This window comes from Mesocricetus auratus, unplaced genomic scaffold (genome assembly GCF_017639785.1).
Source record: "Mesocricetus auratus isolate SY011 unplaced genomic scaffold, BCM_Maur_2.0 Super-Scaffold_100004, whole genome shotgun sequence".
Taxonomy (NCBI): Eukaryota; Metazoa; Chordata; class Mammalia; order Rodentia; family Cricetidae; genus Mesocricetus; species Mesocricetus auratus.
Genome location: NW_024429189.1, coordinates 71,939,420 through 71,955,331, shown reverse-complemented (window position 1 = coordinate 71,955,331; position 15,912 = coordinate 71,939,420). Strand labels below are relative to the sequence as shown.

At 40.0% G+C, this 15,912-nt stretch overlaps 1 protein-coding gene across 1 annotated transcript in view; it reads left to right on the top strand.

The window, feature by feature from the left end:
* Positions 1 to 15,912, top strand: part of Qser1 (glutamine and serine rich 1) — a 57,710-nt gene that overhangs the window by 11,475 nt on the left and 30,323 nt on the right. The window contains exons 2-3 of the mRNA XM_005064830.4: positions 10,064 to 10,170; positions 11,252 to 14,938. Of these exons, the coding sequence (XP_005064887.2) occupies positions 10,064 to 10,170; positions 11,252 to 14,938 (3,794 nt within the window). The remainder of the gene's footprint in view (positions 1 to 10,063; positions 10,171 to 11,251; positions 14,939 to 15,912) is intronic.

Below are 15,912 nucleotides of genomic sequence, written 5' to 3'. Positions count from 1 at the left end.
ATAGGAAGTGGCACTGTTGGGAGGTGTGGCCTTGTTGGAGGAAGTGTGTCACTGTGGGGATGGGCTTTGAGGCTATGCTCAAGATACCACTGGGTGGTATGTTGCCTGTTACTTCATATCAAGGTGTAGCCAGCTGTTGTGGGTTGTTTGTACACTGTGTAAAGATATATTGCTGTGATTGGTTTAATAAAGAGCTGAATGGCCAATATTTAGGCAGGAGGTATAAGAGAGAGGAAATAAAAGGAGATATAAGCACACAGGAGACACAGAGAAGAAGCAGGAGGTGCAAAATGGAAGAGAGATGTTAGGACCTAGATTAATAGATTAAGTTTAGGAACAAACCTAAACTATACGAAGGCTTTGTGTCATTATTTGGGAGTTGGCTAGTGGGACAGAAAAAGTCTCCTTGTAGCCAACACCATGTCTGCCTGCATGCTGCCATGCTCCCTTGCTCCCCACCTTGGTAATAAGGGACTAAACCTCTGAAACTGTAAGCTGCCACTTCTTTTTTTTTTACATTTATAATTTCCCCCTTTTTAAATTTAAATTAGAAGCAAGCTTCTTTTACATGTCAATCCCACTTCCCTCTCCCTCCCCTCCTCCCCTGCCCCCCACCAACCCCTTATCCCAATCCCTTTCTGCTCCCCAGGGAGGGTGAGGCCTTCCATGGGGGATCTTCAAAGTCTGTCATATCATTTGGAACAGGGCCTAGGCCCTCCCCGTGTGTATAGACTGAGAGAGTATCCCTCTACATGGAGTGGGTTCCCAAAGTCCATTTGCGTACTAGGGATAAATACTGATCTATTACCAGAGGCCCATAGATTAAGCAGATCTCCAAACTGACATCCTCATTCAGGGGGGGTCTGGATCAGTCTGGGGTCCATGAGCAACCCCTTGTTCAGGTCAGCTGTTTCTGTGGGTTTCTCCAGCCTGATCTTGACCCCTTTGCTCATCACTCCTCCCTCTCTGCAACTGGATTCCAGAGTTCTGTTCAGTGTTTAGCTGTGGGTGTCTGCTTCTGCTTCCATCAGTTTCTGGATGAAGGCTCTAGGATGGCATATGAGGTAGTCATCAATCTCATTATCGGAGAAGGGCATTTAAGGTAGCCTCTCCACTATTGCTTAGATTATTAATTGTAGATCTCTGGACATTTCCCTAGTGCCAGATTTCTCTTTAAACCTATAATGGCTCCCTCTATTATGGTGTCTCTTTTCTTGCTCTCCTCTATTCTTCCCCTGAGTGAATCTTCCTGCTCCCCCATGTCCTCCTCTCCCCTCCTCTTCTCCCCTTCTCTTCTAGCTCTTCTCCCCTTCCCCCATGCTCCCAATTAGCTCAGGAGATCTTGTCCCTTTCCCCTTCTCTGGGGAACCATGTATGTCTGGCCCTCTTAGGGTCCTTCTTGTTTCCTAGCTTCTCTGGCAGTGTAGATTGTAGGCTGGTACTCCTTTGCTCTATGTCTAAAATCCATATATGAGTGAGTACATACCATGTTTGTCTTTTTGTGACTGAGTTACCTCGCTCAGGATGGTTTGTTTCTTCTAGTTCCCTCCATTTGACTGTGAATTTCAAGATTCCATTGTTTTTTCTGCTGAGTAGTACTCTGTTGTGTAAATATACCACATTTTCTTTATCCATTCTTCAGTTGAGGGGCATCTAGGTTATTTCCAGTTTCTGGCTATTAAAAATAATGCTGCTATGAACATGATTGAACAGATGTTCTTGTTATATGAATGTGCATCTTTTGGGTATATACCTAAGAGTGGAATTGCTGGATCTGTGGTAAACTGATTCCCATTTTCCTGAGGAACTGCCATACTGATTTCCAAAGTGACTGTACAAATTTGCACTCCCACCAGCAGTAGAGGAGTGTTTCCCTTTCTCCACATCCTCTCCAGCATAAACTATCATTGGTGTTTTTTTTTTTTTTTTTAGCCATTCTTACAGGAGTAAGATGGTATCTCAGAGTTGTTTTGATTTGCATTTCCCTGATGACTAAGGATGTTGAGCACTTTCTTATGTGTCCTTCAGCTATTTTTGACTCCTATTGAGAATTCTCTATTTAGTTCTGTACCCCACTTTTTAATAGGATTATTTGGTGTTTTGGTGACTAGCTTCTTGAGTTCTTTGTATATTTTGGAAATCAGCCCTCTGTCAGATGTGGGGTTGGTGAATATCTTTTCCCATTCTATGAGCTGCTGTTTTGTTTTGTTGACTGTGTTCTTTGCCTTACAAAAGTTTCTCAGTTTCAGGAACTCACATTTATTAATTGTTGATCTCAGTGTCTGTGCTACTGGTGTTATGTTCAGGAAGTGGTCTCCTGTACCAGTTCCTTGGAGGGTATCACCTACCTTCTCTTCTAAGAGGTTCGTTCAGTGTGGCTGGATTTATGTTGAGGTCTTTGATCCATTTGGACTTAAGTTTTGTGCATGGCAATAGATATGGATTTATCTGCAGTCTTCTACATGCCAACATCCAGTTAAGCCAGCACCATTTGTTGAAGATGTAAGCTGCCACTTCAATTAAATGTTCTCTTTTATAAGAGTTGCTATGGCTGTGTGTCTATTCACAACAGTAGAAACCCAAACTGAGATATACATAAAATCTAATTTTTTTGTCTTTCTTTTTCCTTTTTTTTTTTTTTGAGACAGTGTCACAGCCCTGGCTATCCTGGAACTCACTTTGTAGACTAGGTTGGCTTCAAATTCACAGAGATCTGCCTTTCTCTGCCTCTGCTAGGATTAAAGGTTTGGACCACCACCACCAATTGGCTCTTTTTTTTCCTCTCTCTCTTTAATATCAAACCTATAAGAAGATATTCACGTTGGCTTTTCCTTAAAAAAATGGTTTTGGATTTTTTTTTTTTGAGATGGGTAGCTCTGGCTGGTCTTGAGCTCACAAGAGATCTTCCTCCTTCTGTTTCCAAAGTGCTGGGATTGAAGGTATTCACCACCATACCAAGTAAATAAGCTATTTTTTTTTAAAGCTTACTTATTTGTGTGTGTGTGTTTATGTGTATGGGTGTTTGGGTGTGTGTGGTGTGTGTCACAGTACTTGTGTGATCAGAATACAAATTGCAAGAGGTAGTTCTTGCTTGCTGAATCATCTCTCTAGCTCTGACTTATCTTTTTCTGTTATAGCTCCAGTCCTTATGATTACATATATTGTTAAATAAAGAAAATAATGTATCCTTCTCTACTATGTACTTGTTTCATTATATCTTGTAGACTAGACAGTTGTATGTTGTCTAGTCTCCTACTATTTTATGGCAGGAATCTTGTCTTGTGTATGCCTTATACTTGTACATTTTACATGTATATACTGAATAAATACATAGGTATTTAAACTGAAATTTTCCCTTGGAAAAATTTTGAGCATAGCTAAATGGGTACATAAGAAATATTTATAGCTGCACTTCCAGTATAGCTTTATAAATACACACACACACACACACACACACACGTATATATGGCCCTTTTTTCTTTTTAAGGTTTATTTATTTGTGCGCATGTGTACTCCTGGGACTGGAGTTACAGTACTTGTAACTCACCTGCCATGGGAATTGCACCTTTGTCAGATCCTTTGAAAGAAGTATACAATTTTAACCACTGACTCATTTTGTGCTTTGTTTTCAGATTTTTATTTAGAGAGAGAGAGAGGGAGGGAGGGAGGGAGGGAGGGAGAGAGAGAGAGAGAGAGAGAGAGAGAGAGAGAGAGAGAGAGAGAGAGAGAGAGAGAGAGAGCCTGTGTGTGGTTAGTTCTTTCCTTTTACCATGTAAGTCTCAGAGATCAAACTGGTGGCAGGTGTCTTTACTCACTGAACCATCTTGCTGACTTCATAAGAGTTTTTAAACAAAGAAATTTAAAATCAAAGCTAAATCGAAGTTAAAACAAAAAAGGCAATTAGATATAGAGCATAAATTGTCATTTTACACATTTTTTTTCCTGTCTGCTCTCAACTTTCCCTACGTCCTTTCTACCATTATTGTTTCTCACTCCAGTTGACTTTGCTTTGTTTTAGCCTATGGTCCACAGGAGGCAGGGAAGGAGCTAATTACATGATTAAGACATAACAGTTTCTCTCTGTGTCTGAGCCTCAGTTTAGAATTTATAATTTTTGGGGGTTTTGTTTGTTTGTTTGTTTGTTTGTTTTTGTTTTTTCGAGACAGGGTTTCTCTGTAATGTCTTGGAGGCTGTCCTGGAACTCGCTTTGTAGACCAGGCTGGCCTGGAACTCACAGAGATCCACCTGCCTCTGCCTCCCTAGTGCTGGGATTGAAGGCGTGCGCCACCAACGCCCGGCCTAGAATTTATAATTTGTTGAGACACCAATTCCCAGTTTTTCTCCTAAGTTTTAGTTCTGATTTCTCGTTCTCCTTGTGGGTTCATTCTCAATCAGTTCCTAAATCTGCATTTCATGTGATTGATTGTAAAAATACAATTTTTGGCGGGGCGGTAGTAGCTCATGCCTTTAATCCCAGCACTAAGGAGACAGAGTGAGTTTGAGGCCACCCTGGTCTATAGTGCGAGTTCCAGGACAGTCAGCGCTCTTATACAGAGAAACCCTGCCTCAACCCCCCACCCCCACCTCCGAAAAAAACTGTGAATGGTGGGTTGTTTTCTTTAAATAGAATAAACCTGGTTCCTCTAATGCTTACATACTATCCTTTTGTTGGTGGTGGTGGTGGTAGTGGTAGGTCTTGAAGTTAGAGATAAACCTACCTCTGCCTCCTGAGTGTTGGTATTAAAGCTGTGCTACCATGCTTCGCCCTTTAATGATTCCTTAAGTGAGACTTTAGTTTGAACTCAGAAAACATCTTTGAGTGTGGTAATTATGGTTGTTGGTCATAACTGTATCTTACAAATAGGGTTATTTCACAAACTCTGCTCTCAGTCTGCCTGTCATGTACTGTGCTTGAGTATTTTGGAACTTATGTCTTCAGATACAACTTGACTTTTTTTGTGTGTGTCCTCTTTGCCTATAAGTCATTTTGGCCAACTGAAAGAGTTCTAGTGTAGCTGTTTTGTCCTCAGAACTCCCTGTCTCAATTCTCAACTTGTTCAGGAAGGACCTAGATTGTTGCTTTGAGGCTTTACTGTTTACTCCAGGTAATCAGCTTATCAGATTATCTTTCTACCAGTGATTTCTTTGAACTTTTTCTTTTTTAATTGTGTTCTGGGGATTGAACCCAGGGTTACATGCTAGGCATAGGCATGTACTCTACCCATGACCTGTACCTCTAAGCTCTCTCTGCATTGTTGCCTGGGTTCAGTCCCAGAACTCTTAAAAGTTTTCAAAGTGAATTTGTATTATAGTATACCCTGCAAGTTTTTAGAGTCTCTTGATGATAAAATGCCATATTTATTTGACTCCTGATAACCTCATAGTATCCTTTAGTAGAGGTCTATCAGTGTGTTGTTATAATTTCATTTCCAGACCTTTGTATGTACTGTTTCATTTTCCTAGGATACTTCTTTCTTTCCTTAGATAATTTAGTCTCTTCTTTCCGTCTCAGCTAACATTTCCTAGGGAAAGTCTTCCCATACTGTATTATATTTTTCTGTTTCCTTAGCTTTTTTATTTATTTTTCTTAGTCTCTAGTCAAACACCTGGCAATCAGTAAATGTAGCTGTATACATGTAAACTCTCGGTGCAATAATGATGGCATTGATTGAGCATTTATGATGTGCCAAATGTAGTACTGTGTAAAATGCTTCTGAGGGGTTTCATCAGTTTACTTGTTATTGGCCTGCTTCTCTGGCAGCAACCAGGACACTCAGGCCATGGCTTGGTGGGAATTATGTTCCTGCAGGCTCTGTCTATGCTGCTGCTGCTAAGTATAGCTTTTAATTATATCCCTATTCTATTTACCAATAAGACCTCAGAGTCAGAGTCTGGGATGAAAACCTGCTAGCTCAGAGAGGTTGAGGAGCAACAAGCTGACCTCTCTTTGACAGCATTGGCATCTTCAAAAGAAAGCTTCCTTGCCCTACACCAAAACAAAAGAACCCACACTACACTAAGTCCCTCCCTACTACATCCTGTGCATCGCTACCCATCTTCCAGATGCTCTTTGACTCTGATTACTTTCTGTCTACTAGTTGCTAACTCGACTTCCTGACCCAAGCTTGATTTTATTTAATTAACGGAAACTCGGGGTTCACGGTGTGATTGAATATCCCACAACATTTACTCTCACAACATCTGGCAGGGGCAGGTGTTGTTATTACCCATATTTTATAGTTGAGTAAACTAAAGCTTATGAGGTTAGCCTCAAGTCACAGAATTTGTAAGAACTGAGCTTAAGTCCTGCAGTCTAGTTGCAGAACCTGTACATTAAAAAAACAAAACAAAAAAATAAACATTTGTTGCAAAGATTTTTAATTATTTTTCAGATTTGTAATAAATAATCATTCTTAAGCTATAGGGCTTTGTTTTTAAGTCTCAGAGTATGATTAGCTAAAACAAAGTTTTGTAGAATGTTTGGCTAGTAAGTGTGATGGACATTTTAGGGTACAAACATGAAATTAATTCCATAGATTTCGTTTTTGGTTTTGTACAGATTTTTTTTAAAGATTTATTTTTAATTGTGTAGGTGTGTGTATGTGTGTGGGTATGGTGGTATGAGCTTTTATAAATGAGGTGCCCAGAGAGTTCAGAAGAAGAAGTCAGCATCATATCATCTAGAGCTCGAGTTACTGGCAGTTGTGAGTTAGGGGTGCTGGATCCAAACTCAGGTTCTATGCAAGCACGGTACTCTCTCTTAACATGAGTCATCTCCACCCCAAGATTTTTTTTTTAATTAAGAAAATACTTTAATGCCGGGCGTTGGTGGCGCACGCCTTTAATCCCAGCACTCGGGAGGCAGAGGCAGGCGGATCTCTGTGAGTTCGAGACCAGCCTGGACTACCAAGCGAGTTCCAGGACAGCCTCCAAAGCCACAGAGAAACCCTGTCTCGAAAAAAACCAAAAAAAAAAAAAAACCAAAAAAAAAAAGAAAATACTTTATGTGTTTTGTGTGTGTATACCGTGTGTGTGTGTGTGTGTGTGTGTGTGTGTGTGTGTGTGTGTGTGTGTGTGTGTGTGTGTGTGTGTGTGTGTGTGTGTGCCTGGTGCACATGGAATCCAGGGGAGGGTGTCAGAAACCCTGGTTACCCAGAATTACAAGTGGTTGTGAGCAGCCATGTGCTGCTGGGAACTAACTGAACCCTCATCTTCTGCAAGAGCATCGAGTGTTCTTAACCATTTAGCCATCTCTCCAGTCCCAGATTCTATACTGAAAAATATTATAGTTAGAGTAAAATATTTCTCTTAACTGAGAGTACTAGAACTATAAAGAGCCTTGGGATTTACAAGCAGAGAACTGGTACTTTAGAAAGCTGTGGACTGTGTTCAGAGTTGCAGGAGCAGCTGTACAATCAAGACTGAGACTCGGGCTCCTGACTGTACTCCTGGGTTTTTATCTTCCTCAACCATGGGAAGATGATATTGCCAAGGCTTAAGAAAAAGGAACTTTAAAGAGAATGTTGTTTTCTTTGTACTCTATAGTTTCCAGTGACTAAATTCTTTAACACAAAGAGAGCAAAGTGACATAATCATTCATTGATTGCTTTAGAAACTTACCTCTTATGTGCAAATTCTAGCTTGTTTATCTAGAATTTAACACATTTCAGAGGACTTTTGATTAATTGATTTTTAATTTTAAACTTGGAATGTATTTTATTCCTTAAGCATTATAGACATAGGGGTAGGCTACTATAGGATGGCTTAGCAGATAAAGATGCTTGCTGTCCAACCTGGAAACCCGAATTCAATCCCAGGACCCATTTAAAGGAAGTTTTAGTAAACCAACTCCACAGATGTTGTCCTTTGACCTCCACGTAAGTGCTGTGGCGTGTGCATACCCCCCACATCACAGTAATAATCAATTAATTAATGAAACGTGTTCTTGGTTAATGCTAGTTGGATTAAAACATTAGGGAATAATTATACTTAAAACAGGGTAAAGAGTGGCAATTAAATAATGGTTTTGGTTTTGAGGAGAAAGTCAATTTTATTTTTAAGTTTAAATGACAGCAACTAAAAGAAGATGATCATTTCTCATTCAAGGTTTTGACTCTAAAGCTGGGTCACTCCCATTCATGATTGTGTGGAACGGTGATGAAAGATTGGGATACATTTTTTTGCTCATTCTCTTTTCTAGGCCTCAGCTCAGGGTAGTATTTAGAATGTGTGGGTGTGGGTGTGTGTGGGGTTAACAAAGGTCTTAGGAAAGGCTATATGGAACCTTAAACACACACATTTTTTTTTTCTAAGCTGGTTCAAATACAGGAATTAGAAACAATATCTGTATTCTGAGGAATTTTTTTTCAGTCTGGAATTAAGAAAAAAAAATTGGCCATTGTTTAAAACTACTAGGAGCGGTACTTTTGTCATGGCACCTCCTTGGCTGTCAGCTGTGTCAAGATGAGGCTGAGTATCTCCTTCTCAGCCATTGGAAGTTAAAAACTCATTGAAATGGACTATGACTATCTTCTTAATGATAATGTTGCACAGAAAGAAACAGTTACCACTGATTACTAGGTGATCACAGGTTGTATAGCTGTCAGTCCATTTTCCTCAGCTGGTAATTAACCACATGCCTTTTGTTTTTTTTTGTTTGTTTGTTTGTTTTGGTTTTTGGTTTTTTTTTTTTTTTTTTTTTTTGGTTTTTACGAGACAGGGTTTCTCTGTATTGTTAAGGAGGCTATCGGTCCAGCCCAGCCTCGAACTCACAGAGATCTGCCTGCCTCTGCCTCCCGAGTGCTGGGATTAAAGGCGTGCGCCACCACCACCCGGCCACATTCCTATTCCTATTCCTGTTCTGTCCTAGCCCCAGTTCCTGACAAGCACAGTGATCCTAGTTTCTCCAGGGATTTGCTTACTTGGGAATTTCACACAAATGAATTATATATGGACTCATCTCTTTTGTGTTTAACTTCTGTTTAGTATTTTCTATGTTCATCTTTTTTTGTGTCTGAACAGTGCACCATTGTATGTGTACCACACTAAGATTGCATCTTATTCTGGGTTATCATCAAGAAAATAAAACATGAATTACGTAGTTCACATGCTATGGAAATCATTACCCAGATTTCTCAAAGAACTAAGACTACATATCACCCTGCTATACTACTCCTGGGTGGTATACTCTAAGGTATCAAAGCATAGGGCAGAAATACCTACAGTGCTGGTTATCTTGTTTAGAATATCAGTATTCACATTAGCCAGGTTGTGATACTGGCTTAGGTGTTCATCAGTGCATGAAGGGATGAGGAAACTGTGATATAAGTACATACCATACATGTATAAAAATAAAAATGTCATTGTGAAACCATTGTTTTATACAGTATTTTAACCAATTTAAATTCTGTACATTCAGAAAAGTATATGATAGGATATAGGACCTTTTTTTTTTTTTTTTTTTTTTTTTGAGACAGGGTTTCTGTGTGTAGCACTCACTGACCTGGAACTCAGTGAGATCTGCCCTGCCTGCCTCTTACTCCTGAGTTCTGGGATTAAAGGCTTGTGCCACTATCTCTCTTTGGAACTATTTTTGAAGAGGAAGGTAAACTAGGATAGAGATAGGTATGGAAGATGGGAAATACGAAAATGCAAAGCATTATTCTATCAAACCAACATACTAATTTTAAAAGTTATTTGTTTTGATACTGCTTATATGGTGATTAAGTTGCATTGTGCTTATTAGACTGACACACTAATTTATAAAATTCAACCGAGTCCTTAAAAGGGGTATATTCCAGCATGTAAACTATAATAAACATATGCATACACTTCCATCCCTACCTGTGAAGTTTATTTCTGTTTTATGCTTTTGGTTTTTGCTAGTTTCATGTGTTCTTTGGCTAAAGCAATTTACAACTGCTAGTTGCTCTTCTGTATATATTTTGATTATCTTATTTGGGTATGTCTATAAAAATTATATATTGTACTTTGTATTATATACTTACTATATTTTATAACATTATTTGATTACCTATGCTAATTCTTTCCTCTCTCATTTAAGCTATGAAGATGGACATCCCTCACAGTCGGAATCAGATATCCTTCAAAGACAGACATTTGCCGCCTCTCATCAGATTCCTGGTTATGCCACCACTCCCCAAGCAACTGGTAATAATTCTTTTATCAAATATATTATGATTCTGGGTATATTGAGTGAATAAGAAGAAAAATCAGCTTTCACATTTTCAATAATAAACATAATATATAAGACATCTATAATGATGATAGATGACATACTTTTCTTTCTTGCACCTTTGGAGGTTTAATATATACCTAACTAGAGTCAGACATAGTGGAGCGCATCTTTAATCCCAGTGCTCAGGAAGGAAGGGGAGGGGGGATCTTTGAGTTTGAAGGCCAGCCTGGTCTACATAATGAGTTCCAGTTCAGCTAGAGCTACCAGGTAAAACCATCTCAAAAAAATAAAAACAAAAATAACACACACATGCTCACAGAAATCTATAGTTAATTAAAACTAATAAAAACGAATCTTTAGCCAGGTGGTGGTGGCGCACGCCTTTAATCCCAGCACTCGGGAGGCAGAGGCAGGTGGTTCTCTATGAGTTCGAGGCTGAGCTGGTCCGACAGCCTCCAAAACAATACAGAGAAACCCTGTCTCGTAAAAACCAAATAAATAAATAAATAAATAAATAAATTAGCAAGTCTTTAAGGAAAAAAAGAATGCTATCTTAAATGTACAGTAATACTGTCCATTCTCATTTAATCTATGAAAATGAACATCCCTCATGGTTGGACTCAGATATCCTTCAAAGATAGACATTTGCAGCCTCTCATCAGCTTCCTGGTTATGCCACCACGCTTCTAGAATTTTGATTTTGCTTTAAGAAAATATGCTAAAAGCCAGGTAGTGTTGGTTCATTCCTTTAATACCAGTCAGCACTTAGAAGGCAGAGACAGGCAGATATCTTTGAGTTAGAAGACAGCCTGGTCTACAGACTGAGTTCTAGGACTAACGGGTTTATACAGAGAAACCGTGTCTTTAAAAAAAAAAAAAAAAGCTATTTTTAAATGTAATTTGTAAAGTTTACATACAGATCCAATTTGTAAGACTTTTTATTAGCCCATAGACATTTTTATGGGCTAAGAGTTGCCTGTCACTACTATGCCAATATTCATTTAAATATATGTGCTATAATTACATAGAGATTTTTGTATGTTCTCTTCATAGGCATGCATTCCTCAGCAGCAACTGAGCTGTTTGTTACAGGACCCTTGCCAAGCACTGGAACACTTCCACCGCCTGTGCTGCCAGCGTATCAGCATCCTGCTACCTTTAGCAATAGAAACTTTGCAACCACCTCACCTTTGGTGCTTCAGGATTCCTCTTTTAACACTACATCAAATGGAATTTTAAATCCTCATGATCCTTTGCTACAAATTAAGACTTCCCAGGCAACTGTTCCAACTGCTTTGGCATTTGAGCGCCTGGGCAGTTCTGCATTAAGTAACAGCATACCACCTCAGTCTTCAACATATCGCTCAGCTCAAGAGTCGGCACCCCATCTTTTACAACCTCAATTTAGTTTGTTGCCTTCAACACTTGGGGGAGCTCAGCAAACCCCTCAAGCCTACAGTTCAGCTCTTTTTACTAGTTCTGCTGCTTCCATTGAAAGAGCCCTTCTTCGAGAATGTAGTGTTATTAAACACCACCAGCGGCCTTCAGGTACCCAGTCTATTCAGGCACAACTGACTGGTTCACAACATCCCTTACATAGTTATCTGTCAAGTGCAAGTATTGGTAATTTTCAGGAAACATCTAGACAGTCATCTTTATCCTGTAGCTCAATTCGAGATTCTACTCAGGTGAGCAATGGAACATTGCAACAGAAGACCCCACAGGTCTCAGCAGAACTTGCTCAGTCTTATTCGTCTGTAATCCCATCATCAGGGTATCTTCCTTCTGCTACAAAAGTAGATGGCTGTTCTACAAAACAACCACTAACATCAACTACAATTCTGAAGCCTCAAAGTGTAATTCCTCCTGTGCAAACACTAAACTATTCTAAACCTTTACATAACCAGAGTTCTGTAATATCAGGTCAAGCACAAATTTATTCTACAGCACAGCTACCCAGCCTTTTATCAGTCAGTCAATCCCAAAATTATGGTTTAGTACAGCCACATAATGTGCCATCGATTGTTCATTCACAAGTTTATAGGCCCAGCAGGGTTGAGAAATTGCCATCCTTATATAAAACATTGACTTTTTCTGGGTCATCTCAGCCTGTAACTTCTGAAAATCAGACACTTAGTTATTCATCCAATCAGCAAGAAGTGTTATCTTTAGTTACAAATGAGAATTACCCTGCTCAAACAAGAGATCTTTCATCAGTCAGTCAGTCTCAAAATTATTCATCTGGTCACTCTCAGGGTTTATCATCAGTTAGCCAAACACAGGTCAGTTATTCATCTCCATCACAAGTTTTATCAGTTGTTAGCCCTTCAGAAAGCTATGCGACAGGACAGTCTTTGACATTAACAGCCCCTTCTCTTTCTTATTCTTCTGCCTCTCGGGGTCAGACCTTGCCAGATTCTAGCCCAACACCAAATTTTATTTCTGTGCATTCATCCCCAAACACTCATACACAAGGATCTTCACCGTCTCAGCCCCAAAAGTTTTTGTCTGCTGTGCAGTCATCTTTTGCATCTTCTACTCATGGTCAGGCAATACAGAATAGTATACCTTCACCTGATCCAAAGTCTTACGCTGAGAGAAAACTTGACTCAAATGTGTATACACCTTCAAATCAAGATGATGATTTTCCGATGCAAAAATTACAGGCATTGCAGTCACAGTCATCTCTTGAGTCATCAAGCCAAAGGCTACCTGATGGAGAAGTGAGTGCCCCAGAGTCAATTTATAAGACATCAAAGTCAGATGACCGGTATTCTCAGAATATAACCAGAAGCAACTCCCACCTGGAAGACCAAGTTGTTGGAGTTGCTCTCCAGGGTTCAAAACAAGAAGAAAACATGGTTGGTCCAGTGACACAGCTTAACCAGACAAGTGGCCAACCCAATAATGCAGTAAACCCTGATCTTAAGAAGGCAACTAATTTAATGCAAGCTCCACAGATAAGGTTGAATGCTAAAGACCTTAGCCAGCAGCATTCTCTCATACAGAAGATACATGAAGCCAAGGTTCAGGAACAGCATGATCAAATAATTAGTGCCTCATCTCAGATACAGATTCCAAATCATGCTTTAGGGCATAGTCATCAGGCTCTTTCTAATACACCAGTCCTTTTAGATTCTGCCTGTGACTTACAGATTCTTCAGCAGGCTGGGATTCTACAGGCAAGCCTGGGATCAGCAAAGGCATCTTTACAGCGTGTTGAGAGTCCTCAACAGGTCATCCACCCTTTCCTTCAGATGGATGGTCATATCATCCAGCGCAATGGTGAGCATCCGCAGCAGCAGCTGCATCCTCAGAGTTCTGATATTATGAAACTAGACCTCCCTGAGCCTTCAAAACCTTTGCAGCAGCTAGCAACGAAGAGCCCTTTCAGTGAAACCAGTCAACATGATTCAAAGAATCAGTTTGTTTCTCTTGGATCAATATGCTTTCCAGAGGCAATGCTTCTCAATGATGAGAGAAATATTTTATCAAATGTAGATGACATCTTGGCAGCTACAGCAGCAGCTTGTGGAGTTACACCCTCTGACTTTTCTAAGTCCACTTCAAATGAAACCATGCAGACAGTTGAAGGTGGTGATTCAAAATCTCCTTTTCAGCCATCATTAGATGTCAGGCATGTGAATGCAGATTTTAACTCCATAACAGCTACAGTAGGAAAGCCACAGAATATTAGTGACATTTCCTTACATGGAAATCAGGTGACTGTAAACCTTTCATCAGTACCCAGCCTTCAGTCAAAAACAATACTTGATCAACAGCATATGGAAACACCTAGCCAAAATATACCAACTAAAGCACCTTCAGCCATGGTTGGACCAGGTCATGAAGTGCAGGAGCAAAGTTCTGACCCATTTGAGAAACAGTTAACTTTGAATCATGAATCTAAAGAGGATAGTGGAATTGCTGTTGACAGTGCATTAAGTAATAACAGACATCAAGAGTTTGTCTCTACTAGCCAGAGCATAAGTGGAGAAAGTGCAGCATCAGAGAATGATTTTACCCTAGTGGGTGATGACAGTGGTATGTCGGGGAATCATAGAAGGAACACACTTACACTGCTGGCCATGGCCCAGCCTGGGGATGCAGCCAGTGGCAAAACTGAAGATGAAAAGCAAGATGCCACTTATTTTAACCTTCCAAAGAAAAAAGCTAAAGGAAAGGGACAAGGTAAAGAAGAAGAGGACAGTAGTCAAAAACAAATGAAAAGGTCTGCCCAAGGCAAGCGCCAGAACCCCAGGGGTACAGACCTGTATTTACCATACACTCCTGCTTCCTCAGAAAGCTGTGATGAAGGTTACCAGCATCAGGAGAAGATGAGGCAGAAGATCAAAGAAGTAGAGGAAAAGCAGCCAGAGGTCAAAACAGGATTTATCGCTTCTTTTTTAGACTTCCTCAAGTGTGGGCCCAAGCAACAGTTTTCCACCCTTGCTGTTCGAATGCCTAATAGAACCAGACGATCAGGAACACAAGTCACCCGTACCTTGTATCCCCCACCACTTGGAAAGACGTCACCTGCAACACCTGTGCCATCAGCAATTGATAGTGGAGGAGTCAGTCCATCAGAAAAAGTTGACAATGAACTTAAAAATTTAGAACAATTATCTTCCTTTTCTTCTGATGAAGAAGATCCTGGCATGTGTGGCCATGATGCCTGTAAGAACATCTCTGCTCCCTTAATTGCATTGGATGCTACTTCTGATAAAACAAAGAAAACAGGTAAAGTTTTAAACAGATTCACAGCTGTCATATTCTACCGTTAGTTTTTTAGCTATGACATACATTTTAAAACCTTTTTGGTTTTATGCAGCTCTCCAAATACATCTTATGGACAAGAAATGTCTTGGGACTTTGCTTTTTGATTTTTCTTACATGTAGGAATTTGGTTATGCCACAAATACCGCCTAACTAGTCTGCTACCTGCACTTCTCCAAGTGTAGACATCTTAAGGCCTAGCATATTTTCTTAATGTTCCAGTTTACCCAAAGATTAGCATTTTAATATTAGATGTGGTTTTGTACAAAATGCATATTAATCTGATCAAGATCGAACTTCAGGATCTGTGCTGGCTTCTCACTATGTTCCCAAATCTTGGGATAGACACCTTACTTTTTCCTTTGATTACCATAAGAAAGATTTTTGAGAAGCACTACCGTTGATAAACAGTTGACAGGTAAGTAACACTTATTCGTTCTTTCTTTTTTTTTAAATAGGGTCTCATTATGTAGACTAGGCTGACCTTGAACTCAGTGCTGAGATTACAGGCATGAGCCACCAGTGCAGCCACAGTTTACTATTTTAAGGAACAGGTTAAGGAAAACATACTACAGCAATTTATATGGCCAACACCTCTGTGCCAGGAACAAGGGTTAGGGGATGTTCACACGGGAAGGGGCTGCAGAAGTGGTTCAGGAGTTGAGAACACACACTGCTTTCCCAGAAGACCTGAGTTTGATCACCCCGGTATCCATGTTGAGAGTATCACAGCCACCTGGAACTTCAGCATCAGGGGGCCATGCCTCTGACTTCTTTGGGCACCTGCACTCTGTACCCAGTTATACACATGCACCTCGTTAAAAATAAATAGAGATGTACACAAGTGATAGAGAAAGAGAACTACTGAAGCCCATGTTGCTAGTGACCAGCAAGTGGCACACTGGCATCTGAACGTGGCTTTGACTAATTTTAGGGCC